Source organism: Patagioenas fasciata, chromosome 4, assembly GCF_037038585.1.
Source record: "Patagioenas fasciata isolate bPatFas1 chromosome 4, bPatFas1.hap1, whole genome shotgun sequence".
NCBI lineage: Eukaryota > Metazoa > Chordata > Aves > Columbiformes > Columbidae > Patagioenas > Patagioenas fasciata.
The window spans coordinates 29446961-29474360 of record NC_092523.1 but is presented as its reverse complement, the minus strand read 5'-3'; the positions used below and the strand labels follow the sequence as shown (position 1 = coordinate 29474360).

At 37.0% G+C, this 27400-nt stretch overlaps 1 protein-coding gene across 2 annotated transcripts in view; it reads left to right on the top strand.

Annotated features, from left to right (window-relative positions):
• The window catches only part of CHIC2 (cysteine rich hydrophobic domain 2), a 32165-nt gene extending 6532 nt beyond the window's left edge, over window positions 1-25633 (top strand). The window contains exons 2-7 of one of the 2 annotated variants that reach the window (XR_011738775.1): window positions 2037-2091; window positions 2228-2383; window positions 16046-16102; window positions 16269-16328; window positions 18467-24290; window positions 25253-25633. Coding sequence is in view for 1 of the 2 variants with exons in the window: in XM_065836772.2 (XP_065692844.1) it covers window positions 2037-2091; window positions 2228-2383; window positions 16046-16102; window positions 16269-16328; window positions 18467-18517 (379 nt within the window). In the remaining variant the exon portion in view is untranslated. Of the gene's footprint in view, window positions 1-2036; window positions 2092-2227; window positions 2384-16045; window positions 16103-16268; window positions 16329-18466 lie in introns of both variants that reach the window. The other variant, XM_065836772.2, reaches the window with a different exon arrangement.
• Window positions 25634-27400: the final 1767 nt, after the last annotated feature.

Sequence of the window (27400 nt, the reverse complement as noted above, 5' to 3'; positions counted from 1 at the left end):
GCCTGGAGAAAAGGAGGCTGAGGGGAGACCTTCTTGCTCTCTACAACTACCTGAAAGGAGGTTGTAGCATGAAGGGTGTTGGTCTCTTCTTACAAGTAGCAGGTGACAAGAGGAAATGGCCTCCAGTTGCACCAGGGCAGGTTTGGATTGGATTTTAAGAAAAATTTCTTCATTGAAAAGGTTGTGAAGCACCAGAACAGGCTGCCCAGGGAAGTGGTTGAGTCACCATCCCTGGACCTGTTTAAAAGATGTGTAGATGTGCTTAGGGACATGGTTTAGAGGCATGCTTGGCAGTGCTAGTAAAGAGTTGGACTCAGTCTTAAATACCTTTTCCAACCTAAATGATTGTACATGGGCATATGAGGGTTTTATGGAGAATCAAAATGGTGCCCTCTGTATTTGTTCTTAATCACCTTAGTGGTACCCAGTATTTTATTGCTATTTCTGGTGGCTGCTGCTTGCATTCAGCTTGCATTTAAGAGTATCATGAGTGGTGATAAAAGATCTCTCCTGATTTGTAGCTGCCAAACTTTAGTTGAATGTCACATAAGCACAGTTTAGCTTTCCCAAGATTCAGCACTTTTTATTTATCTACACAGAAGCTCATCTGCCACCTTTTGTCCACTGGGTTTTGTGAGGTACTTCCACAGTGGCTCCCCATTGGTACAGCAGTAACTACCTGTTGGATTATTTGGGCAAAGTTCTCTGTTGATGTGCAGATCAATCAGTTCAATAAGGAAGAAAAAAAGCAAAACAAAACACCCCCAGCCCCCCCCCCAAAAAAAAACCCAAAACCAAACCAACCAACCAACCAAAAAAAAAAAAAAAACCAAAAAAACCAAAAAAAAAACAAAACAAAGCCAAACAAACAAAAAAACCCCAAACAGACAAACACCAAAAGAAAAACCCGGAACAGCAACAAACAACAGAAAACCCACACCAAACCAAAACAAAATGAACCCACCACCAACCCTGAGAGATGCATAGCTGCTCAATAAACATATTGTCTAAGCAAATTGTGTCTTTAAATCCTTGAACTATCAAAGCTTGGATAAGCTTTTCTGCATACAACTGAGCTGTGTGTGATAGTCTTGCTGCCAGTATTCAAATATTGAGCAGTTTAATTTCTGATTTGTGTTGTTTGCAGTATGTGATAGTAAAACTACTTCGGTTTATATTCAGAAGGTTATTGATGACAAATTACATTTTACACTTGCTGCTATTTACAAAATTACTAGCCACTCATTCAGTTGTATTGGTGACTTTGTTAGACTGTATAGTCTCTATTAGAAGTTATTTCCCAGACACCAGAAAAAATCCAGATTTTCTTTGAACTTTGTCTGTTCATGGACCCAATCAGCCAACTGTAAGATAGAATAGTTTTTTTTTCTTGTTTCGTAGGCAAGATAAAACTCTTCTGATCTTTAGAGCTTCTGAAACCCAGAATAGTCAGTAACTCCATCTCCTCTCAAAGTGCTTCATAGCTTTATATTTATAAATGATATACTTCTTTCAAAGTAGTTATTATTTAAATAATGGTTTTTTAGGTAGCATTTTGTGTTCTGAAACTTGCTAGTTTATTTTCTTCTGAATAAACAAGCTGGTATCAATTCCAGTTTTATGCTTAAACCAGCTATTTAGCATGAGGGGAATAGCACTGGATAAGCTTTTCTTCAGGATACATATGTACTGATGGAGGAGGTGGGTGGTTCAAACTGTGGCATTAACTTCCCCTCTTAAGTACTTCAGGTTTCACAGTTATAAAGACTTTGCTGAATTTGAGCAAGAGTCAACAGTATCAACAGAACTTTAAGAAGAAACTATAGCCAAGATGGATTCCCAAGTGTGTACAATGGTGTACTTTTGTCTGCTAGGATAATATTAGGAATTTTAATAGCAACTATTTTTTTTTCTCATGAAATGAATGCTGTTGTGATACAAACCCTGAGAGTATTATGACATGCTTGTGACTTGCGGCATGGATTTGGCTGATTTATAGTTTTTTTATGGTCTTCATTTTTTTTTTTTTTTTGTAGGTTTGGACTAAGCAACAAATTTGAAGCAGAATTTCCTTCATCTTTAACTGGAAAGGTGAGTATCTGTGAACAGGAATTTGGAATTAGAGTAATATTTTGTTACAAAACCAAGAATTCCAGGTGTAGGCCATTGTAGGAGTAATAAAGCACACTGCTGTGGTACTAGATGATTTTTTTTTTCCTCTTTGCAGGTTGCACCTGAAGAATTTAAAGCCAGCATCAGCAGAGTTAACAGTTGTCTGAAGAAGAACCTTCCAGTTAATGTACGATGGCTCCTATGTGGCTGCCTTTGCTGCTGCTGCACTTTAGGTTGTAGTATGTGGCCAGTTATCTGCCTCAGTAAAAGAGTAAGTTGAACTATTCTTATAATTTGATAGAATTCTACTCGGTTTGTTCTCCCTTTGTTTTTTTTTTTTTTTTTTTTCCCTCCTTTAAAAACTGTGTGCTACAACTTATTTAAATCAGATTGATTCAATACATTTTGGTATCAGTTGTCTGTCGTGCTAGTTAAAGTTACAAGAGACAGAAGGCAGAACTTTGAGCTTATAACTCGATGAGTGCTAGTATAGCTGAATGTCTCTGCTAGAACCATGTGCTGTACAGCACTTATTATTATTACAGTAACTTTCAACATACTTTTTAAATAGCTGCACCTTTTCAGTGATAGGCTTGGAGTAACGGCATTTGACAGTGATTGCAGTGATTGAGTGGCAGTTTGTTGTGAGGAGCTTCTGATTGCACTGTTGCCCAAATAGCCGTGGTGTTTTCTTTTTTTTTCTTTCTTATTTTTTTTTTTTTCAAGATAATAATAAAATTTTTTTTTTTTTTTGGATTTTCCTTCCAAGCTCTAGATTAGTAAGAGGTTATTTTTTACATGAACAACTAGAAAGTAGTGGTTTTTCTGTGTGCACTTGACACTTTGTGTATTGCTCACAACAGAAGCTCATTGCAAGTGCCTGTTTTTCACCTCCCTTCCCTCAGTGCAATTAATTAGGCTGCCCTCCCATCTCCTCTGTTTTCATGTGCATAACAATTGTTTTTCACTAGTCCTATTTCACTACTTTACAAGAAGTCTTTGTACCTCCCTATCCTCCCCTCTCTGTTGATACTGTTCATCTTACCATTTCATGGCAAGGCTTGTGTATATTCTCATGTAATACCTCTTAGTGCCACAAATCGTGTACAGTTCTATACTCTGAACATTGTCGTGCTTTTATTAATTGAAGTCCTTACTTTACAGGGGTGGTAAATCAAGGCATTAAAAAAAAAAAAAAAAAAAAAAATGTGTACAGGTTTTGTTATGATCAGCATTCATTCTGTACTTTTCTATCACCTAACTTTCTGTGTTAAGGTCTTAATGTTTATTCACTTCGAGAGATTATTTAAGATTAGTTTTAATTGTATACCAAATATGGTAGAAAAGCTTCCTGGTGATGTTGGAGTCTGTGGAAAAAATATTGTTGGCATCAGTGTGAATTATATCAGACCCTAGGTTTTATGTTTTTAGGCTGTCACAAACTAGTACGTCTGCTGTAGAATGATTGTATACCCATACTGTGAAAATCTGTTAGAAGAAATTAGAATTTGCTGATTACTTCAACAGATAAGTTGGTGACCTAACTAGCTTGCAGAGAAGATTACTTTTTGCATTCTAGGCCTAGCTCTGGGCTTTACGAACACAAGGGAAACTTGCATTGCTACTACCCATTTTAACTTATACAGGAAAAAGCTTCTGGTGCTCTTTTATTTGACCCTTTTTGCTCACTTCATGGGCTGTCGTAGCAGGAAATGATACCAGAATGTTCCATGGTAGTGTCTGATGCCACAAGCCCTCATCTTCTGAGTGATGTCTCTTAATTTACTACCATAAGTCACAAATAATCAACTTTGTAAACACTGTTAAACTAAATCAGAAAAAAGGCAAGGACTTGTAGCATCTAGGGCCAGAAAATAGGGTTTGAAGCTGAGGAAGGAGGTTCTGTGTGGCAACCTGATGAAGCAACAGTTAGATAAGTGCTTCTCTTGAAAGTTGTGTGGGATAGGAGTTAAGGTGAGCTCCCTGACAGAAGGATAAATCTGGAAAAAATACATGAGTACTCCATTTGGCTGCCTAGGGGGTTGTGTAGTCTCCTACTCTGGAGGCATTCAAAACCTGCCTGGACACATTCCTGTGTAGCCTCATCTAAGTGTTCCTGCTCTGGCAGGGGGATTGGACTAGGTGATCTTTTGAGGTCCCTTAGAATCCCTAACATTCTGTGATTCTGTGATTTAGAGGAGGCTGGGAAGAGGTTAGTTCTGTAATTTTTGCTATAATATACAGATTGCATAAAGATAGAAGAGTCTCAGGGAATGAACAGCAGGAGAAAGGACAGAAACTTGAGGCTGAATTTCCAGAAGTCATCCTAGAGGTATGGCCCAGGTTGTCAGTAAATTATGCATTTTTCCTGTTAAAAGTTGGTACACACCTTTTCCTGCACTTAAGGCTGGGTGACTCAGGCTGAAACTTGTATGTCCAGCATTAGTGACATTGAGGGTAGGACTCAGCTGCCTGAACATGGTATCTTGTGCCATTGTGGATGGCACAGTGGTGCTAGACGCTCGTGGCACTGAATACCTGTGTTTTGGCAGTTTTTTTCATTCCTCCAGAATGAAAATCCTTTAAGTCAATTTGGAGACTTCAGATCTTGCGGCAGCATTTGTGCATGTCAGCAGCTCAGCAAACGGATATCTGCTTAGAGGGTTGTTTGTCAGGCAGAGAACTCAGAATTTGGTGTAGGTTGGGCATCTGGGGAACATAAGGTAAAGAAGACTTGACTGACTTGTCTTCTTAAGGGCAAACTGAAATGCACAAGAATGCTTTTCCAAACTATAACTCTTAATCCTGGGCCTGGCTGGGAAAGACTTTATTTCTGGTAGAGGAGATAACAAGGAAAGCTGTGGAATATTTTCAAGGACATATTTGCGAGTTCTAGTATAGGAAACAAGAATTTGTAATGACTCTATTCAAGGCTGCTACTCACAGAAAAGCAGTGAAAAGTTACTTCCACTTCAAATGCTTGAACAGAATGGATCCAACTTTTTTTTTTTTTTTTTCATAGACACAGTTCAGGAAAGTAGAAAGTGATTTAAATCATTTAAATCCCTTTTACCTGGAATTACAGGTTTTGTACCCTTAAAGATATCAGATCTGAATTGCGTCCACAAACTTGTAAGGTTTTTCTTCTATGCAGGACTTCCTATCAGTTTATGTCAAAGTGCTATGACAAGTACAGGAAACTAATTGTTTGCCTAGAAGTGGGGAAAATGAGAGACACCGCATGATGTGAATTACCTGGAGCTGCTCAGCAAACTGGCAGCAGTTGTAAATATAACCTGGTTCATCTAGATTTCAGTCTGTAGTTTGCTCAGTAGATTGCAGTAGAACTGTGACAAAAAAGCAACTTCATATTCTTCCACTAAAAAAAAAAAAAAAAAAAAATCCATAGACTATTTTGGTTTGCTGCTGGTGCTGCAGTTGTGTTGATACATAGCAGACTAATGTATTCAGAGTGAAGTAATCACTTAAATTTGAGCTCTTGTAGTGTACTGCTTGTCTCTGACTTTACTGTGTCTTGGAAGAGGGTTGTGTCGATCAAGTGATCTTCAGCACCTTGTTTTCTTCAGTTCTTTCACTGGCCAGACTCCAGCCATAGGTGTAATCACAACAGCCACAATTCACATCTTGAGGAAACAAGGATTCAGGGTGACATGTTGCCTGTTTTTTCTCTTCAGCTTTTAGATACAAAGGGTTATCTACCATTGACACTCATAATGTAAAACAATTACAACAAATGAACAATAAACAAAACGTTACTTATTTTACAGTACGTGCACTTGACTGAGAAGTGTTGCCCAGAGAGCTTTGCTGATTCAGCCCAGTCATAAGTGATTCCTAGTGAAAGGACAGTTACTTGGAACTGGCCTGTTACATCCTTTGCTGCAGTGATCATGAAAGACTCCCAAGACTATATAATTAAAGGGTTTGATTTCTGAAAGCAGAATAGGAGTGTTCCCATGTTGAAGTGAAATTTGTGTAGTACATATTTTAATCATGCAATAAAAATATACCAGCCTTCATCTTTCCCCTTTTCTACTGAAATAGAAGACTAATAGATTTGCTTTGTTGAATTGCATGTACAGTGAGCTAACAAGTGGGAGTGTTTATCAAGTTAAGGATTTTGTTAAACAACGGTTTCAACTGTACAATTTCTTGCTTTTAGTAGAGGGAAATTTTTCTCAGAATGACCAATTAAGAAATTCCTGTTTTAATGAGGCTGAACCAATCTACCATGCTCTTAGATCGCTGGTATACTTTGTAAATCTTTTTCAGAGAAAATTTTTAAGGTTCATGTAGACAAAATGAAAGCTGCAGCTCTAGAGTTTGTGAGGTTACAATAATTCTCTTAATCTTTCTCTGTATTCTGTCTTTTTACGGGCTTTCACTGACTTTTTTTAGTTCTAATGTGGGAAAGTTATCACAAGTGTAAGTATGATTTTTGAAATTACAGACAATTATTGAAAGTTTGTGTGCAATGGGAATATATTTTTTTTGTTACAGTGAAAAATAACTTCTGGGTTTGTCTTCTTAAATCAGCAGGTGCTTCAAACTAGAAATTTGTTATGTCACAGACATTTGTAAGTTTAATTGTTAATTATATCACTTTAATGCATTTCCATGGAATGAAAGCATTCCCTTCACTCTATTTTTCTTTTCAGTGCTTTGTTCAGTGCTAGTTTTGGAAGTCTTTGTACAGTATTGTTTCCTTTCTTCTTTTGCATTGAGGTATTTGAGAAAAAGCCTGCTACTATTCACCAGTAGAATAAATGTTTAGTTTGATTCAATATCTTATTGCCTCTTTCCTTTTTTGTAGTTTTGATTCAATTTTAATGAAAAAAAGCTGCAAGAAATTACGGGAAATACAGTCCCTCATTTGCAGATTTAGATCGTCAATGATCTTCCGTGGTTTTACTCAGAGATTGTACCGTCCTTTCTGGGACAAGCTCCAGATTTTACAGATGAACATTAAGTCTTTAAGTTACTGTTCTTTAAATAAAAAGAATGACACAGTGAATTATAATTCAAAAAGCACTCCAGGGTGAGGTGCCCATTTGAAGCCACTTTTTCAAATGAATTGACACTCATTTTCACTGTTAACTAAATGCTGTAGTTTCCGATGTGTAGATAGGATAAATAATTTCAACAGAAGCAGTGACAATGAAAGCTATGATAGAATTGCAGTACTGTTAGATTTCTTAAAAGCTGGTATTGTACGTGTAAATTGCATGTTTCAGAAGGTCCATGGGCAGTCTCTTAAAATGAATAGTGAGATATTTAAGAGTGATCTGTACTGACACTTTCAAGAGCTACTTGTTTGTTTATGAATTCACACAAAGCTGATGAATGTTGCTTAAGCCTCGTCATTAGTTGCCACTTAAGTGGCAGTTTACATCTTCAGAATGCTGTATAAACATAAGCTAATTATGACTTCCAAAGTATTGATTAAATATGTGGTGTAGGAGCTGCAATGAATTTTCTTAAATACGTAGTCTTGCTTTTCAGTGGATGATACTGATGTTAAAATACATTAGCTCAGCTTATTTAAGTACAAATACATTACATTTATTTAAAAAATTGAAGGAAATATAGATTTCCTTCTCTCTTTGTCTGCCAGGGACTTGGCTTTGGAGACACTCTAATACCATAATGCTTTTCCAAGTAGTTCCTCAAGGCAATTACCTAAGACTGAAGGTGCCTTGTTTTTTCACATCTCTGTTGTGGCAATTTACGTTGTAATTCAGTTTGGAAGAATCTTTACAATTGTAAAGTATTTATTGTGTTTGTCCTAACCAGAATACATGTGGTGTCTATATTGGCTCAAGTCAGCTTAGTAAAACTTTTTTAAAGTAGAGCTTGTATATATCAAATATGCATTCTTGACCGTTGTTTTCAAATATATCCAGAGGTCTTTAAAAGAGATTCAGACCTGGTATATAGTTATTTAAAAAGTGTTCACTATAATTTTAGTCAGAAGAATCACTAAGTGGCACAGCCTGTAGAACATTATAAATGTGAAATCATGATGCATATGGCTCTATGATTTTTTGTTTCTGTCTCTGAAATTTCCTTTAAAGCACCTTGTAAAGGCGTATCAGGTTTTCATGTGCTTTCCTAAAGCATAGTGAGTTGATGCATAATGAGATGTAGGAGCAGATAGTTGTCATGTCTTTTAATTTGCAAATCTACTTGGGGAGTGGGGTGGGGCAATAAAATTTGCATGAAGAACACTTACAAATATAAGTAAATCACAAAATATTAGTTTGTTTCTTTATAAATCAAATGCAAATCCTTTAGTATTTAAAAATATGTATTCTCAAGTTAAATTTGTAATTTCATGTATTCTTAATAATAGGCTTTATATTAATCTTAAATGCAGCCTATATCTTTGGTTTGTATAGTGAATATTCTAAATGTCATTTAAAATTTAATTGCATTTGTAATTAGAATGATATTTCTGAACATTCTATCCAAATAATACATGTGGGATTAACCTTTCCATGTTAAGTGTCCTTTACATTGCGATGACTAAGGTGTAAGGAGAGAGCTGTAAGTCATGCAGTGGTTTGGTTTTAATATTGCTTTTTGTATTGCTTTTCCAGTCCAATTTGACGTGTTTCTAAAAAAATGAATATGAGCTAGTTGAAATGTGCATAGAGCTATATGAAAGAGCATGCTAAAAATCATCTGGCTAGTTGTCAGATTTGTAAGGCCGGTTAGGAAGGGTCATTTATAGGATTTTGTCTTTAGCAACCTGTAGATGATGCCAAATAGGGAGCATATGCAAACACTGTTGAGGAAAGAATTAGAATGCAAACTTATCTGCAATTCATTTTATTAAAATAAGTAGAAAGCACGTCACTGAATAATAACTTTCTAGACTGTGTTATTGTAAAGCAAATGTAAGACTAGAATGGGCTGCTGGCAAGTGTGAGGTAGTGACACTGCTGTACCTCTTTTCTTTTTCTCAAAGTAGTCTTGCTCTGGAATGTATTCACTTTTTCACTATATTAAACAAACCAGGGTAAAGCATATTCTGCATAAGTGGAGCACTCTCAGTAACTCAAGTGCTATGTATAAATACAGTAACTTGTTATTTAGCAAAAAAAAAAAAAAAAAATAGTTCAAGGAACGTGACTGCTGAAAAAAACAGTTGGGAGGATGGGGGGGCAGTTTTTCTGCAAAAGAGAAAACTGAAGGAGTTGGTAAGTCTTCTGCCATACCAAACATACATGTGAAGTGAAAAGTGACTAATAACTTTTCATTTTGTTCTCCATAAAATTATTTTTGCTGAAATTATTGTAAATTCAGGATTTAATCCAAACGATGATGATGATGGATTTTTTTTTTTTTTAAGTAGCCAGATTTATTTTTTCTAAATTGGTTATCCAGCTACAGGATCAACCTGTGTAGGATTCTGTAATTTTCTGGTTCAATTCTAGATGGGCAAGACACTGTAGAGGATGCCCCTTTCAGAGAAATCATTCTGTTCAGCGTGCACACTAGCAAAGCATCGGATTTTACAGGGCCTTCTAGAGTTATTTTGTTAAGTTGTGCTGTCTTTCAGTCTTGCTGGTCATATAGCCTCTCTTCCATTCTTGGCCTCTGCCCTTAGACACTCCTAACAGCAGGAGTCAGACTTCCTACATACCAATAGATGACACCTGGGAGCGTTCCTAGGAAATGGTGCTTGATAATTGGTGAGGCTCCTGGCAGGCTCTGGATGTGTGTTGTGTAACAATTCCTAGGCATTACCAGAATGCTCCAGGTACTATGAGTGGCTGGGAGGTTATGAAAGCCTACTGATATAGATGAAAACTTACTGATACAGATGTCAACTGTTCCCTGCCAGCTGGCTTCAACTGAATGGAAATATTTCTGGCCACAGCTTCATGTCCTAATAGAGATGTAAACTGAAATTCTTTAGTTTCTGCACCTGGCCATTAGCTATGTTCCATGGCATAGTACTGGATATTTTGGAAATAAATGATGGAGACCCAAATTAACATCTCTGTAACCTTAAAAAAGAAGATGGAGGTGAAATTTTCATTCATGTTCAGTTTATAATTTCCCACAGTGGATGATATCAGATGAGTTGTTTGGTGGACATTCAGTCCTATTTTCATCCCTGTTACAGTCAATTGCATCTTATATTTTAATTTTCTGTGGCCCTTTCTGTGAGAATGTCCTTCAGCAGGAGGTGGATGCTTTAGATTGTCATAGCCAGATTTGATTAATTTGTATGCAGGGAGCTGAGCTTCATTGGTTTTGTTTCATTACGATGACAAAGAATTAGAGCTAGAATTTAATCATAGAACAAAAGAGTTAAAAATCTTTCTTTACAAATTAAAGTAACAACATAATTGTAATCCTGATACTTCATGGATCAGTTCAACATCTGTCTGCCTGTGGAATGTGTTTTTTCCACATCTCAACTGGACCTTCTCAAGGGAAGTGTGTTCATTCTGCCAAGGTCAAGACCATTTCTTCTGCAAGGCTTTGCCATAGTGTGAAGTTTCCACAATGGTTGGCTCTTGTCACTGTCATCTCATTACAGAAAGTAGCTAGCCACACTTCTTTGGTGACTTGGCTGTTAGAGGGGGGCTAAAATACCGGTGACCATAGTACCTTGAATCTTTTGGATTGTCTGTATTTGAGAGGAAATTTATGTAAGACTTTTGCAATCAACTTTTAGGAACTTGAATTGATAATTTGTCTGTGTCACGTGTTTCTACCACAGACCAAAATGACTTTGGAAAATCCTCATCTACTATCTATCAGTTAATACGTTGATGACAATACAAGATGTTTCCCCATTGCACTCCTGCTTAGTGCTTGTGCAGTTTTTGCTTCTGTCCACCTTCTCCATTTTCCACATACTTCATGGCTTTAGTGCTTGCTTAAACACTCTAGAAGTTTGAGAATCAAGGTAACCAGAGTCTCTGAGGAATTGTCTTTGGCTTAGATATTAAAAACCGTTGCATGCAGTAATGTCAAATAATGCTGCTGTCCTCTTTCAGTCAGCAGACAATTTGGTGGAAGAGACCTTTCCAGAAGGTAGTTGATCTGATTTGATTGATTAGGCTTTAAATCCCTCTCTCTGTGATGTACCAACCCAGGGCTGAGACCCATTCAAATTAGGTCAGTTTATGGCTCATGTGAGAATACTGGATGTTATCCTTGGGGCTGTCTTTTAGAATGGGAGGTTTCCTGAGGTCAATTTGATGCTGTCCATTCTTCTGCTCCAAAATTCTGCTGGTTATATTTCTCTTCACCTGATCAAGAGCTTTGATCTGGATTCAGTTTCTGCCCAGAGTCATCTTAAGGTAGGACAAGGTGCAGCAATAGTAATCCTGTTGGACAAGGCAGTTATTTCAAGATCATACAAAAAGCACCAGAATGCCACATTTATTTCCAGATATTCTTTGATCTGTGTAGTATGCATTTCACTCACTCTCTTATATGGATGCTGCAGTTCCTTCTGGGATGAGCACCCTTACAATAGTTTCCAGTAAGAAACATCCTAACTGCTAATAGGAAAAATGATGCAAGATACACCTATGTGGTTGAACAGGCACCTTTTCAAACCATGGTACATACTGAAGCAGGTGTTCCGGGGTGTTCATCTTCGTCATCCTTCACAAACGGAGGATTCCTCAGTAAGAAGGGAGTGTTACCAAGGTACAATTTCTAAAGGGTTTGTTTGGGGTACAGTGTTCAAGGTGGAGACTTTCTCAGCACAGATAAAGAAATGTGTAATTCAGTTATGCATGTTCTGAGTACAGCTTGGGCATTGTCGTGGCACCAATATGGACCTCAAAATTGACTTGAGGGATGTTCTGGGATGTTGAAAATGAGCATACAATTGTGTGACTCAATTATCTTCTAACTTTATATTTAATTGTTTGTGTTGGTAACTAAATCACTTGGGTATAAATTTTGTAGTAAGGTATATCTTTGTTTGGAGGATGAACAGAAATTCCTGCTTCCATCATTTTTCTCTTTGACTGAGTGGAGACAGTGTAGTTCAGACCTCTGATAGAATCCTTCACCTTTCTTCCAGGGGGTATAATTCTCGTCACAGAAAAATCAACAAAAATCTGTTTCTTTGTCGTCTTGTGTTTTGAAATTTGATCATAAAGTGTATTTTTTTTTAGGGCAATATTAAAAGTGATTAATTCTAGATTGTGATAAAGTTTTATGCAAAGTAATTTGAAAATCTCCACATACTATGTATTGGACTAATGTTGCACTACTTTTACGTATGTTTTGGAGTTTTCAGATGAGAAGTCAAGATCAAATGCATGTAGCAAGAGATTCTTCTGTTGTTCCTAGACAACTACAAATAAAATTCATAGTGGGGGATTGTGTTGTTACTGTCCATGTTGTTTCCCTGCTTAGATAAAGACAAAGGGAGGTACTCAAATTAGCACCATTTTGGAAGTCATGTAAGATCCTTTTGTTTAATATTGTACCAGTCATTCACTGATTTACAGCAGGAGTTGAGGGGGCTTTGGCCCATTCACTAGTATGGTTTAGGGTAGCGTGCGTGTTCCAGGTCATGCACTGCGAGAGGGGGCCCTGGGGCTGCACAGCCTCCCACCCCACAGAACTGCAGCTGGAGTTGTGAGCTAACTTCACTAGACACTGCAAAGACATAAGAGAAAGATCTTGCAGTTGGTAATACAGATAACACACTATTTGTATTCAGTATTGCCTTGGTTCTGCATGAGAAGTTCATACTTTTTTTTTTTTTTTTGGTCTTCCGTGTTTAAGGGCTAAACTTTATTTTACTTAATTGGGAGCAATAAGCATTGATGAAAGCGTATTCCAAGCTGGGCTTTTTTGGTAGCCTGATTTTTCAAAAGACACTGCCAAACCTGAATATCTTTAAATAGTCAGTTATTTTACAGGAATGTTTCATTAAACATTGCATCTAGAAAGTTGATTGAAGAGGTTTATTTCACAAAAATCTGTGGATAACATTAAAGACACTGCTTTTTTTTCAGAAAGTATGTTACAAAGCATACTTGCTTATCGTTGGTATACTAGAAGGTATACTTGAATTGCAGTTTTAGCTTTGCTCAAATATTGGATTGGGTTTTATAAGAAAAAAGTTTTAAGAGCTGGATAGTATTAAATCTTTCTAATAAGCAAGTTTCCTTTCCATTTAACTTGTGCTTTTGTTGTAGCTAACAAATAATTTGCTGTATGGGTTTTTCTGTACACCATTGATAGAATATATAAGCTTGTCATCCTAGTGTGCTGGAAATGCTACACTCAAATCAAGTGTTCCTTTCTGGTTTTGTATATCCTCACCTGCTCCTCACTGTAAATCATTGAGATGTCAAGAGCAGTGATTAATTAAGCTGCACGTGCAAGTGCTTTTTTTCACCTGTCAAGTAGGAAGAAAACTTACTATAGTGGATTGTGTGATGCTGTTTAATTAATTTCTTTTTATGCCAAGCGCTGAGGTTTTCAGAAATATGTTACAGTCTAATTTTCATTAACACTTCTGTATTGATAATATGGCGCGATTAGGGAGCTATGACTATCTCAAATTATACTACAGGCAGATTGTATTTAAGGCTCTGGGAACATAAATATCTCTGGTCTTGGGCCTGCATGTATTTTTATCTCACGGTAGTCAAATGACTTTAAGCTGGCTTCTTATTTAAATAAGCCAATTAATAGTACATAAATAAGAAATTGATAGGTAGTTATGTGTATGTATTGTAATATATATGCAATTTTATTGGAATTGGAAAAGCTTGCATGTTTTTCACACTCTTTGGGGCAAACAATGAAATTAAATTGTATAGTGATCTTAATCTATTATTAAACGGTCCTGGAAAGGAAGATTACAAGGTAGATTCAGGTTTTGAATCCGTTTTGCCATTGGTTTAGCAGCGGGTGGGCAGGCAGATGCCTGCTCAGAGTAGAACCTATTGCCATTTTTCACCATTGATAGAGTAGCCTTTCAGAGTCAATGAGCTCTGTCAATGTGAGCTTGTCAAGGCTACAACTTCATAGACCTGAGAGGCGGTTTGAGAGGTCAGCCCTTTTCAGGTTTGCTGTGATGCAAATGAACTTTAATGCTTAAACAACTATTGGAATTTTTATGTCTGCTCCTTGTTCTTTTTTCTTCACAAAGTCATTGACGAGACATTCAGTGCTTTTTAAATTGGAAGTTGCATTGTGCTAAAGACCTAGTACAGATTTACGGAGGGCTGAAAGCAGTTAGATCATGTTCTTTTCATGGTGCGATTAGAATCAAATCGATTTCCCTACAGCCTTCAGCATTCAGATGGCAATTTTAACAAAGCTTGGGGGCTAGACAAGGGACAAAACGACTGAACTGAATGTTAATTACACTCTGCAGCCTTATTTTCTTTTGATTTGGAGCTGACTGGCAACTAAATTAACAAAAGTGTGACCATAACTGCTGCCCTATTTTCATTTAAAAGGAGAGCAGACTCTAAAAGGCTATCTTTACAAAGAAACAAGTGAGGTCTACTGATTATTGTTAAAGGGCACTGTCTTTAAAAACATAATAATAACAATAACCCCAGAAATACTCAATTCCCAATCGAGGTGATGAATTAGTCACTAGCACATCCACCACCTTCTGATAATTCCATGACTTGCACTTTTTAAAATAAAATGTAATAAAAATTCAGCGTAATGAATACTTATAGATAGCCATGATCTAATTTTTAATCATGTGACCACAGTACATGCTTAGATGGGTTTCCCCGCAGCCGCTTTGGTGTTAAACTAGAGAGAAACTGATGTTTGAAAACCAAGATGTTACTATTTGGTGGGAAATCAATAATTTGTTGTCTAATTTTTATTTTGCCTGGACGTTCTTGTTTCTTGTGAGACTATTTTGTTTGATTTGTTAAGGTTCATTTACAGTACTTGTATTTTGTAGTAATAACAGCAAGATGCTTTCTCATCCCTTCCCCTCACCCCTCTCTGCCTTGTAAGGAAGCTGCAGCTGCACTAAGTTGTATTTGATCCTTGTCATTGCTCTGTCCTTTTGCACCTGCAGCTCTGTTGGTCTCATCTTAACACCTGGCACCATGAATTATCCTCTTTTTATTCATAGTCAGTAGCAAATCCCCTTTAGAGCTAAGCAGTATATATTCTGGCAGTCAAATGACCATAAATGTCAGAATGTATTTCTCAAATGTAAATATAACTGAATAATTATAGTCAAAATGCTGTGAAACTTTACAGCACAGAATGTCCTTTAATACTAGCGTGCATAATCTTAAAAAGCTGTGCAGAACAGCTTTTGGGATCCTCTATCTCAAGTGTCAAGTGTGGACAATATAGACAGTAAAACTTTGCTTTAGAGTCCTAGATATTGGGTTTGCTCTCTATACAACTCACAGCTTTAGTAATATTCATTTCTGCGATTTACTGCAACTTTCTGCATTTGGTTTTCAGTCTCTAAAATCTGGATATAAAAGTAACAAAACCTTCTCTTTTGTTTAGAGTACTGCATATTTGTACTTGACCTGCAGCACTGCAAAATAGTTCACAACATTTGTCAGTTTAGATGCCGACCCTAGAAGCTGTACGTTTAGACCACTGATACTGGGCGAGCAGGGTTCCTGCTTTTATACTTGGGTCACTTCAAAATTTCTGTGGTTTTCAAGTTAGAACTGCTAGAAGAACCACGAAGCAGGTTCTGTTCCAGAGTGGTGTGAGGGAGTTATCCGAGTGTCATAAAAAGTTGTTTCTGTTCCAGTTACTATTTAATACCAGAGAAGTTTTGATAGTATTACAGACCACCCTGTACTCAGTCACTGTCCTGTACCTCTCTCCTTTTCACACAAAAGCAGCTGCAAAACAAAGTTTTTCTAAAACCAGTCAAGAGTAAAATTCTTTCTCATTTGTCTTCCAGACACGAAGATCGATTGAGAAGTTATTAGAATGGGAAAACAATAGGTTATACCACAAGGTGAGTGCCGCAGGGAGCAGCTTCGTACTGTTGGAGTTTGAATTGCACAGTATGGAAACAGATGCTTTTGTTGAACGAAAAATATGAAAGGTGGACAAATGGGCTAGTCTGTGTGCTGCAATAAAATACAGCTCATTTTTCTTCTTTTTCTTTCCTCCTTGTCTAGCTGTGCTTGCATTGGAGACTAAGCAAAAGGAAATGTGAAACGAATAACATGATGGAATATGTAAGTTAAAGGGCTGTTTTGTGAGTTTCTCTATTAAATGATCATTTATTTTGCTTCTGATCTTATTCTTTTCATGATTATTAATCAGTAAAGGTGTCAGGAGCTTAATCGGCTGAGTGCAAGGATTTTCTACGGTTCACAGATGCATGGTTTCATGCGCAGGACTGATTTATAAAGTTATGAATGACTTGAAAACAAGGCTTCACTGTGTTCTGAAAAATAATAAATTAATTGCCAAGATAAAATAGCTTGAGCATGTGCTGATGGAGTGTGAAATTTTAGATGCTGTATAAAGAATAACCACAACTTTGGTTACGCAGCAAGTCAGATATGGCTGTTTTATATAATGCTAATGAAGTCTCTAAGTATGGAAGAAGACCTTTCAACGAAGCTGTTGGAGCTTAAGAAACCTTTAGCCCTTTTAGATTTCCACTACCCCTTATGTCAACTGTCTTCAAAGTATCTTTCTCTCCAATTGGTGTCACTAAAATATTTTTAAGTCAGTCTTTGGAGTTTTAACATATTTCTGTCTTTGAGACTCCATAAGCCCATCTTGGAAATACACAGTGAGAAGTGGTTTAAAATGAATGATGACCAATGTGGGCCTTCAGTTTGATAAGCCTGCAAACTTTTTGCTGGTTTTTTGGTACTGTTTTTATTTCCATTTTCAAAATATCTTAGAGCTAGATAGAATAGGATGTGTTAGTTCCAGCTTATCTGTGGTCTTTCATTACATGGTACTTCGTCTGTGCTTTGAAACAACAGGGCTATCATGCATATAAGCATTTAAAAAGTAAATAAATAATAGTAAATTATATTAAAATAATATTTTTTTTGTCTTCCCATTTTTCCTATTTCTATGTTAGATCTTTTTTATAACCTCAAACATGAAATATTTAAAACACGTTTTTTACAGAAACTCTTCGTTTTGCTGAATAAGTAGACTCTTTGTAACATCTGTTCCACAACTTTTTTGGTTTAGATATATGAGATGTGACAGAAAATGGAATAAAGCAAATTTCAGAAAGTAGATTTTAGGTTTACCTAAGTGAAAGCTTTTTAGTTTGCTGCAAATTTTGTTTTTCTACAGGAAAACATTGTCATATCTGGTGTTTTGCGGATTAAATTGAAAAAAGCACATACAATGCTAGTTTGTAAATACTATGGCTCAGCAACATTTACAGATGAACATTCATTCTATAAATACAATTTAAAATCAACTTACCTGCTTACATTGGTAATATGTAAGCATGGGCATATAGTTTTACAGGATAAAAGTCAAAGATTTTATTTTCAGTTTGTGAAATGTCTACCATACTACCTCTGGGTATATTTAATGAGAAATTTTTTACAAAACTTCTCTGTACCATTTTCTCATTTTCAGTGAACCAAGTTGCTAATCCTAGTCTCTTGAAAACTGCCAGTAATGTTTTGTTCGTGATTTAATTTTAAATAATAAACACATTGTCGTCTTTTTTTAATACAGATAATTTAAATTAGACTCTGGTACCCAAAACTTGGTGCTTTGCCAACTTGATGTTCTAAATCCACTGTTGTAGATACTAAATTAGATAAATAATTAAATAAATTAAGTAAATGCATTTTACACCTTTGGCTTAAAGACAGTGTTCCAGCTTTGCTTCTTGCTCCCCTTTTGAAACCTTGCCTGAGTATCAGAAGCCCTGGTATATCAGAAGCATTCATGACCTGACTCATATCAGTGATTAAGGGATTTTGAGCAGTTTGCATCATTTCTAACAATAAGTAACTTCTGAATATCTCAAAAGATAAATTTATACACCTGATTTTGATGTTTTTTCAAAAGAGTTTGCCTTAGAAATGGAATCAGAGACTTACTACTTTTCTGATGTTCCGTATGCCATCAGATAGAAGTGTTTACCCTCTAAGCAGCCAAGCTGTGTTCTCCTTTACAATCAAAACCAGTTAAAAATTATTTTTTAACTTCTTAGAAAGGCAAGCTCCTCTTACAAGTAAATAAAATTCTTAGCACTGTTGCCTTTAATCGTCATCATGACTTGATGTACTTAATAAAAAAGAACACGTGAATTATCAGTTTGATAGATAATAGGATTGCTGCCAGCTTCCATTTAATATATATTTGTTTTCTTTTTATACAGGTCATCCTTATAGAATTTTTACCAAAGACACCGATTTTTCGACCAGATTAGCATTTGATTTATTTATAGAGACTTATTAAAGTATGTTGTCTTTCCAATGGTGCCTTGCTTGGTGCTCTCCTGGTGGTAACATAGCATTGGTTCTACAGAATCTTGTGGTGTTTTCGTTATTTTTTGTTTTGTTTCATTTTTGTTTGTGTGTGTATTTGTTTTGGTTTTTTTTTTCCTCCCTTCCTCCCCCCCCCCCTTTTTTTTTTTTGATAAGAGCATGTTGAAGTGCATTTGGTCAAACTCTGCAAAGTCATTTCATGCAAATGTTAACTACTACTTAAGTTATTGTTATTTTACTACTTCTGTTTATTAACGTATCTTCATTTTCAAAGAGTCTTTTATATGTGTGCGCGCGTATGTGTACATATATATTACTATAAATACACAGCTGAAAATGGTATACAAGTGAGCAGGTATTTTTTTATCCCCAAATGACACAACTAATTGACTGTACATTGTTTAAGTCCTTTTAATCATTCATTTACATGCTGAAGTACCTTTGAAGATCTTCCTAAACTTTTGTCAGTGACTAGTCAGTTGTAAATATTTTTATTTCTTGTTAGGGTATTGGCTAGCCTCTTCCAGCAAAAGGAAGAGATAAAATTCTTTTTGAAACTCAAATGTCACTGCATTAGTAGAAATTTGTGTTTTTCATGAAGAAGTCCTGTCAGCTGGTTCTGAAAAACTTCTAATTTAAAGGTTAAAAAAAAAAAGCAGCTAAGTAGAATTATATTACTTAGACTAGGAGAATCACTGAGAGAATTGCATGCATCTGGTTAGTAGGATTAAAGATCACAAAAATACATTAGTATTACAGTTTATAATGTAGCTGTTTTAATTCAGGCTAATGCCACCTATCAGCTTTATTCCTATTGTTTACAAGATCCTGTACACAGGGGTGCAGAAGGACTTGTTTTATTAAAACCTGTTGTGCAAGAGGACCTTTCAGGGTGGGTTTGTTTTTTGTTGTTTTGAAGCCACATACGCAGAAAAAAGTTACCGAAGAAATTGTGGACAGTACAGCTCCAGAGACAAATGCAGCATACACTGGGCAACAGTGTACATTTAAGTGTGTTAGATAACTATTTATTGCACCCTTGTTTCTGCTCATTTTGGTTTACAAAGCTTATTTTCTGCACAAGTATAAGACTTTTTTTCACTGGATATATGGTGTATGCTTGGGTCAGGCCAGTTCTATTTAGTTTCTTCTACCTGTATCTTAGTTGTACATATCTTAAACACATAGTTTTTTAATTGCAACTCAAACATTTTTAAGTTTGCATTAGATATCTAAAAATTACTGTACATGAACAATAAGTTAAGAATATGTTCCTTGTACAGTTGTGGTAGCAAGCAATAATGTGAATATATGAAAAAACAGATATATTCTGCTTAATATTTGTATGAATGAAAAGATGATACCACTACAAGAATAATCTTCTCTTTTTAATCTTTTAAATACAAGTTTTATTTCAAGGTAATACATTACAGGTACCCTGATGCTGTGAACTATTTTTCTATGTCTTCAAAATATTTATTATCTGTAAAATATTCCCTAGTGAGTATTATATTCCTAAATTGTTGACAGTGGGAGTGGTCTGGAAAGTGTTAAGTTTTCTTAAATCTAAGCCCTCTGTATCTGTTCCCAAAACTCATCCTTTGCTCAGCTTTTGTCTGTGGATTCCTGCTGTTTACGTTGAAAATAGCACAGCTCTGCTTTTCACACAAGCCTACAAGTGTGTTTGTTTGACTAGATGGAAATATGTTTTTAAATTAACAAACGTCGGTTTTATGCTGCCTCAGTCTACTGTGTCCCGCAACCGTTTCTCTCCAAAGTAAGTGGTTATAATTTTTTATAAATCAATTTCAGCCTCTTCTTTAGCACAAATCTGGATCTGCAGCACTCCTCCTCTCACCCAGAAGCTTTAGCAGCAGCCAGCGCTGGGGGCAGCTGGGGTTGTGGAGGATGGAGATGCAGGGGAGAGGTTGCAATTGAGCTGGTGATAAATACTGATGAACAGAAATACATGTTGATTTCTTCAAGTGTCAGTTTCCAATAAAATGACTATTGACCCATACAAGGCCTAGATTTTATTATGAAAATTTTCAGTTGACTGTGTAGATAGGTTTGTGTCACAGATGCAGTTTCCACTGGTAGTTCATTGGCATGGAGGGATAGATTTGATGTGACTGGTGATACGTTCATAGCAGCGCCGCATTCAGCGTGAGCTATTCACCTTAGTTTACTACCCAAACTTTCCAGGCTACATTCTGTGACACAACTACCTAGCCAGCAGCATCCAAACCTACCTACAGTAAAGCTAATTCGAGCATGATATGTGCTCAAACCAGAGCAGTGGATAGGGTGTGGCTTGCAGGTTTACAAAGAGTATCTCGTTAGTAAAGCTTCCACATAAGCACTAGTGCTGTGTAAGATCTTGTCTGCTTTTTAGGTGCATCTGCAGTCATGTACCTGATTAGCAGGCCTTTTGATATTTTAACTGTTTCTCTCTAAGAATTCTATTATAGGGATCCAAAGTAGAGCTCTGAGCAAATAAATAGTTAACTCCCGTGGTAAGGAGCCCAGACTAATCACCCCTTAAAGCATTTCTGATATCTTGTTAAAACAATGTATCTGACTTAAAATACAACCAGGAAACTTGAGAAACTGCATATATATATATATGTGTGTGTGTGTGTATGTATATATATATATATATATATATATATATATATATGTGAGTTTTACTCAAAAGTGTTACTCTCTTGATGAGGTAGTGCATTCACCTAGTAAGACTGTTATAAAACATTTTCATATAATCCCTTTTGATTCATTAATTACAATGATAGAAATTGAACATGGCAGGAACTTTAATCAACTGTTTAATGCCTGCAGCAGTCTTCAGGATTTTCCTTTGATGTTGTTTCTAAAATATTGAATCTATTTATTTTGTATGCTAGTGAGAAGACGTATATTACTTTTTTTTTTTTTTTTTTTTTTTTTTTTTTTGTCCAGTTGGCAGCGGATGGAGTTGCAACAGTTTGAGCAGGCCAGAAGCTGTAGTCGGACCTCCAGGGCATAGCCTACTCTTTGCTGAAAAAAGTATTATGTTGTGCTAACTTGTTCAGCTTCTTGCAGCTCAGCAATTTCTAAAAATAACCTTATCTATTTCCAGTTTCCTTGAATAGTAAGAGTTAGGTACCCACTTGATATTAATAATTTAACGAATGATGCTAATTATGTCTGTTTTACCTTTATCCTGAAAAAACAATGGTAAAGGCATCAATGGCTCACTGTGAAAGCTAATTATTATTATTTTTAGTTATAGTGGCCATTAACTGACCAATAAAAATTCCTTTCTTACTGAAATACAACCAAATGAAATTATTTTTAACCTTTTAGTGATAGGTAGAAATAAGTCGAAATAAGTCCTGAAGGAGAAAGGCTTTCTGTCTGACCATACAGAAAGAATTCTGCAGAGCTCATCTGTTGTTAAATGGAGATTGTTTATTAAAAAGACTTCTACTGAGCAATTACAAAAAAAATTACTACTTTGTGCAACCGATGTATGCAAATGCAAAATTCCCCACAATACTCAAAACCAACTAGATTGTAAAAACTTTTCACAGTACTTAAATTATAATCTCTGAATCAATTTGTTAAATGATACATTTTTGTGAATCTCGAGGCCATGGTGTTTAAATGTAATACTCTGAGATACATTCTTACTTAAAAGTCAGTTTTCATTTTTTTTTCTCAACGTCATTATTTAACCCTGAAGATTGTAGGAAGAGCTTTAAAATGCAGTCTGTAAGAAGCCAGAAGGCAAAGAAAAAGAACTTGTCCTTATTCCCTTCCCTCTACCCCCACCCCAAAGTCTTAATTTTAAATTGGTCCCCTTGTTTTGGGAGCTGTAGCTTATGGTTTTTGAGCAGCTGGCAATAATGCAAATTGTGCACCAAAAAACCCCATTTGAATTCTGAACAATTTAAAGAGATCGCTTTAATTGAAGAGGCAACAGACTTATTAAGTGAAGAAAATCCCTGGTTCTTTTTAAGTTCTCCCAGCACTGCTGTTGAGTAATTAAAAGAAGGATCATGATGACCCTACACTAGGTCAAAATCCAGATGATTTTGTGTAAAGGAAATGTTCAATTAGAGACGTCTCAGAGCCCCAAATGTCTTGGATTCATAGTAGTGACTTATTAAGGGTAAGTGTCGCTGGCTAGTTTTATATCTGTGACTAAAATAATTTATGTTGCTCTCCAGCAACCTTGTTTATGAAAAGAATGCATTTTAGAAATAAGATCTATATTAATCACTGCTAATTTCCTGTAATTTCTGTGCTGCTTCTCCCTAAAGCCACGTTGCATTTTTATTGCAAACAGCTAAAAATGTATGATCATTATAATGCCTTTAATAGCCATATTGTAGGTAGAAATATTAACTTCTCAGGGACTAATAGGAAATACAGAAATGGAGTTAATGAGCTGAATGCCTATCTGCATGAAGGCTTACTTTGCAAACAGCACCCTAGAAAACTTCTGATTGTAATGTGCATGACCATTATGAATGTTACCAGTATACATCTATGACAGCTCCCTTTACCCTGTTTTATTAGTCTGCTGAATGTCAGAGTATGTTGTATAAGGATAAATGAAGTTCGGTGGGGTTTTTTTGCTGATTTGGATGGAGTGATTAGTTCTGATGGTGCTACCTTCTTAATTCCTGTGTCTATTCTTTGTAAAGCTCTCTGCCGGCTGGGTGAATCGAGTTACTGATGTAATTCTTAAGCAAGTGGAAGTGTTTCAAGGGGAGTAGTACTCTAGAAGCAAAAAAATTCACTGCCGAAAACACCGTGCATTTATTCTTAATTACTTACAGATATGCATTTGGGCTGTTTTGTTGGTAACAGTATTTTGCAGTTCATTGGTTTTTGAACTTCATCTTTTTGCATGCTGACATTTCAGTCAGTGTGGGCTGAATTAGAGGCCATTTTTTTTTAATGAAAAGGAAAAAGAATCCTTGCATGAAACTTCATATTTTGACACTTGTTCTGCTGGTTTGTGTATCTCCACTACATGACACCTGAATAATACATATTTTATAAACTACATTTTATTGTTTTCATAGAAGATGTCCTTGTAAAAGATTATTCTACTTTGTTTAGCTCATTAATATTTCATTAAGATTTACCTTATTGAAAAAAGATTCATAAATGCTTGACTCCTCAGAATACAGCAGACCATTAGGAAAGATTTAGTGAGGCAAAAGATGAAATAGGAATTAGGAGAAACACCACCCAAAGATTGAATTTGGGAACTAGGTTTGGAATTTTCTGGGTGTGATGGAAAGTAGTTTTGGCCCGAATGAAATGGTATCGAATAATGAAAGTAAAAGCTAGCAATCCCTTTAAGTACTTATATAGACTGTCTTCTCAGATCTTTTTTTTTTTTTTTTTTTAATTTTAACAAGTGTGTTACTGGTTTATTTTGATTATGCCCTAATTGATAGACAATTCTGCTATTATGCAGATTTGGAGGTAAGCTTCCTTCTAAACTCAACATCTCTTAGTTTAAAATATCCAGATCAAACCAGAATCGCTGATGAGAGCTGCGCAGCGATTGCAGAAGAGTCTTTTCCTAAGCTGGAGCCTGCAATGCACGGCTAATTGTTCCCAAAGAAAATTCTTGCCTTGTCCAGACAGCTCCTGTCATGTGAGAGTGTATCTAAGGCTCAGGAGGAGGATCCAGTGAGGATAATTTAGGTTCAGGTGAGTAAGAAAGACTTCTGTAGTTAGTTGTAGCTTTTATGGAGAAGGGAACTGTTGACAAACGTTCCCTTTTGGAGGGCAGATAGTAGATTTTGTAATGTTTATTGAAACATGCTCTGCACCACACTCCCACCCCCTCACCCCCCAAAAAACCAACCAAACAAAAAAGCCCAACAAACTTAATCAGTGAAAGTTTCCTTACCTCATGCTAAACTAGACTTGATAGTTACCTAAAGATTTTTTTCTGTTACAGCATTTTAGGTTTGTTAATCCATTTTTAAAATCGCGTTTAGAAATTTTCAAAAAGTCAGATATCCTGATGCCATATAACTGGTATTTTTAGTGGCTCTGTGTTTAAACTGATTTCATTGTACCGATATAAACATCTCATCCACTCTAAATGTTTATCTCTGATCCTTCTGTGCTTGCAACAGGCTTTCTGACTTAATATATGCAGTGTACATCCCTGTTAATGTTGTCAATGAACGGTTTGGTTCAGTCAGGTAACAAGGAATTGTTCGAATCAGTTGCTCCTGATTTGAAAAGTCTGACTCAGATTCTTGTTTTCATAAAAGACCGAGTATGACAATCAGAACACTGAACTAATTCCAATGATACATTTTAAAGAGAATGGTAAACAACAGAACAGTGCCTACGTGTTGTGTGCTGAATGGGCCCTGTGTAATTCATATTGCTTTAAAAGAATTCACAGAGAATCGCATCGCATCTTATGTGCTTGGAAAAAAACTATTAAATGTACAAAGCAGTAATGATAAGTTGCTGAAGGGATGTTATCTTTCAAGAAAGCAAACTTAAAACGCAATATTTTGGACTATGTTAAAAATACATTTCAGGCAGAAAACGTGTAAACAGTAATTTAACCTAGAACTGGGTATTAAGGAAGCTGCTATTTATAGATACATGATGATAATTTTGCCTGTTGGGCATCTTCTCTCATACAGAGTTTAGGAAGATAAGGTTGCTGTGATTTCCACTATTGTTACATTCCTCTTCAAATATTTTAAGTCTGGGTGAGAGACTGAAAGCTTAGAGGCCAGTACGGTGTTCACAGGGTGCTCGGCTTTGGGAGAAGATAGGAAGAAAAGGACTTTTATTTTTTTTTTTTTTTTTAAGTCTGCACAATTGTATATATGCATATTTAAGAGTATTTAACCATGTCTGCTAAATTGATGAAGTGAATCTATTGTTGAATTACAGAATATTATTTAATACATCAGCATTGTTTTTTCCTGACCTGACCCAGAATTGAACTCCAATATAATTTTTTAAAAGCATTTCTTAAGCTGTATGTATTATAAACTAATAAAGGAATTGTTAACCTATCTACTAAGCGTTACCGTTTTTCATATATCCAGTATGTTGGGGGGGAGGGGGAGCATGGTAGGGAGAGGAGGAAAAAGAAATAAAAACCCTAGAAAGTTCTGCCTTGCAGTACAATGGTCTGTTCTAATTTCCAGTTGATACTTTCAGTCTAAATTAGGAAAAAGAAAAAAAAAAAAAAGGTTTTGGGTAATTTAGGCGACTCTACGGCTAGAGTTACCAAATTCAGAGGGATTGCCTGCCTGAAAGTGTTTCAAACTGGCTTTTCATTAAGTTTACGCTTGGAGTTCTTGAAGCTTTTCAAGCCCTAATGGTAGCAGGATTTATTATATGTATCACCACTAGGGTTGAGCAGTCATGTTGAAGCTGTTTGTACGTGTTTTCTTTATACACTAGTGCTTTCAAACAAGATATGCTTTCACCTAGTTAAGGCAGACACCATTTATTGAGACATGATCATTCCCATCTATGTAATTTATGTGTTTTTGAGACTATCAGAGATGAAATGCTGGTTAACCTGAACCTTACGAACAAAAAACTAACCCTGTGCTCCCCAGCGCTCCAAAGTCTTGCTTCCCATCGACCAGCCGCTTTTCTTTGCCTGAAACATTTTACAGCTCTTTGGTTACCCTGGTATGGAGATCTCAACAGCCGCTTCATAATGCGTGCGTGTATAATGTGTGGAGTGTCCGTGGGTGCTGCGTGCAGCTGTGCGGTGTGTGTGCGTGGGGAGGCTGCTCTGCCCGCCGCTGGGAAGCCGCATTCCGGCTGTTGTAATTTGCGCTTCCAAAGCGGTATGATACAATGTTGCTGAGCAGAAAAGCGCACGATAGATTTAATGTAGCCAATTGTGTACTTTTGAAAAAAAGAGTAACTGTTCAGTGTGAGTTAATTTTGGATTTTTTCAGCATCTCTCTTTTAGGCTTTGTGCTGCATTCTTCTAGACAAATGCGTATTCCATGTGGGCCACTGTTCTGCTAAATGCTCTCAGTTCTCCTTTTGCAATCAAGATTATGTTGCTAAGGAGATTTTGCTTTTATTGGTGCCATTGATTTGTGTTAATACGTTTTGAATACCTCTCGGTATTCTTCCGTAGACAAGGCCAAAAGAAAAACTTCCCCGAGTTTCCCCATTTACATTACAAATGGAGCGGTGGTGTAATGAAGCCGATATAAAGTGGGCAGTTGAAAGGGAACTAAAGAAGGGCACTCAAGTGAGAAATGAAGAAATGTGCCGAGAGCGGTCTGCGGGCCGCCTCCGGCCCAGCTGCGGCAGCGGCCTCGGGCCGGCGCCGGGGCCGCGGGGAGAGCCCGCTCCTCCGGCCGCCCGGACCACCCACTCGCTGCGCCCGCTCCGCGGATTACCCCGCCGGGGCTGCCGGGGGACCCGGGGCCCCCTGCCGCCGCTGGAGCTGCCACCGGGCCCCCTCCCGCCGGCCCCTCCGGGCTGCCGCGCTCGCAGCCGGCCCTGCTTTTCTCCTTCGCGCCTCGCTGCCCCTTCCAGCCAAAGGCAGGGCCGGCCGAGGGGAAGAGGAGGGAAAGCTATGCGGAGCTGCAGAAACGTGGCCTCAGGCTCTACAGTGATGCCCTGGGAGCCTGCACAGGACCCCGGCTCCCCGGGGCTCCCGGCCCGGATGCAGAAGTGCAGTCTGACCTGCTTTCCCCATGCACTGCCATGGCCAGGCTGAGAGCCCACTCCCGGCCACCCCAGCTTTGTGCTGCCCTTGGCGAGGGGCAGTGGGACTACCCGGGCACTGCTCGAGTCCTACA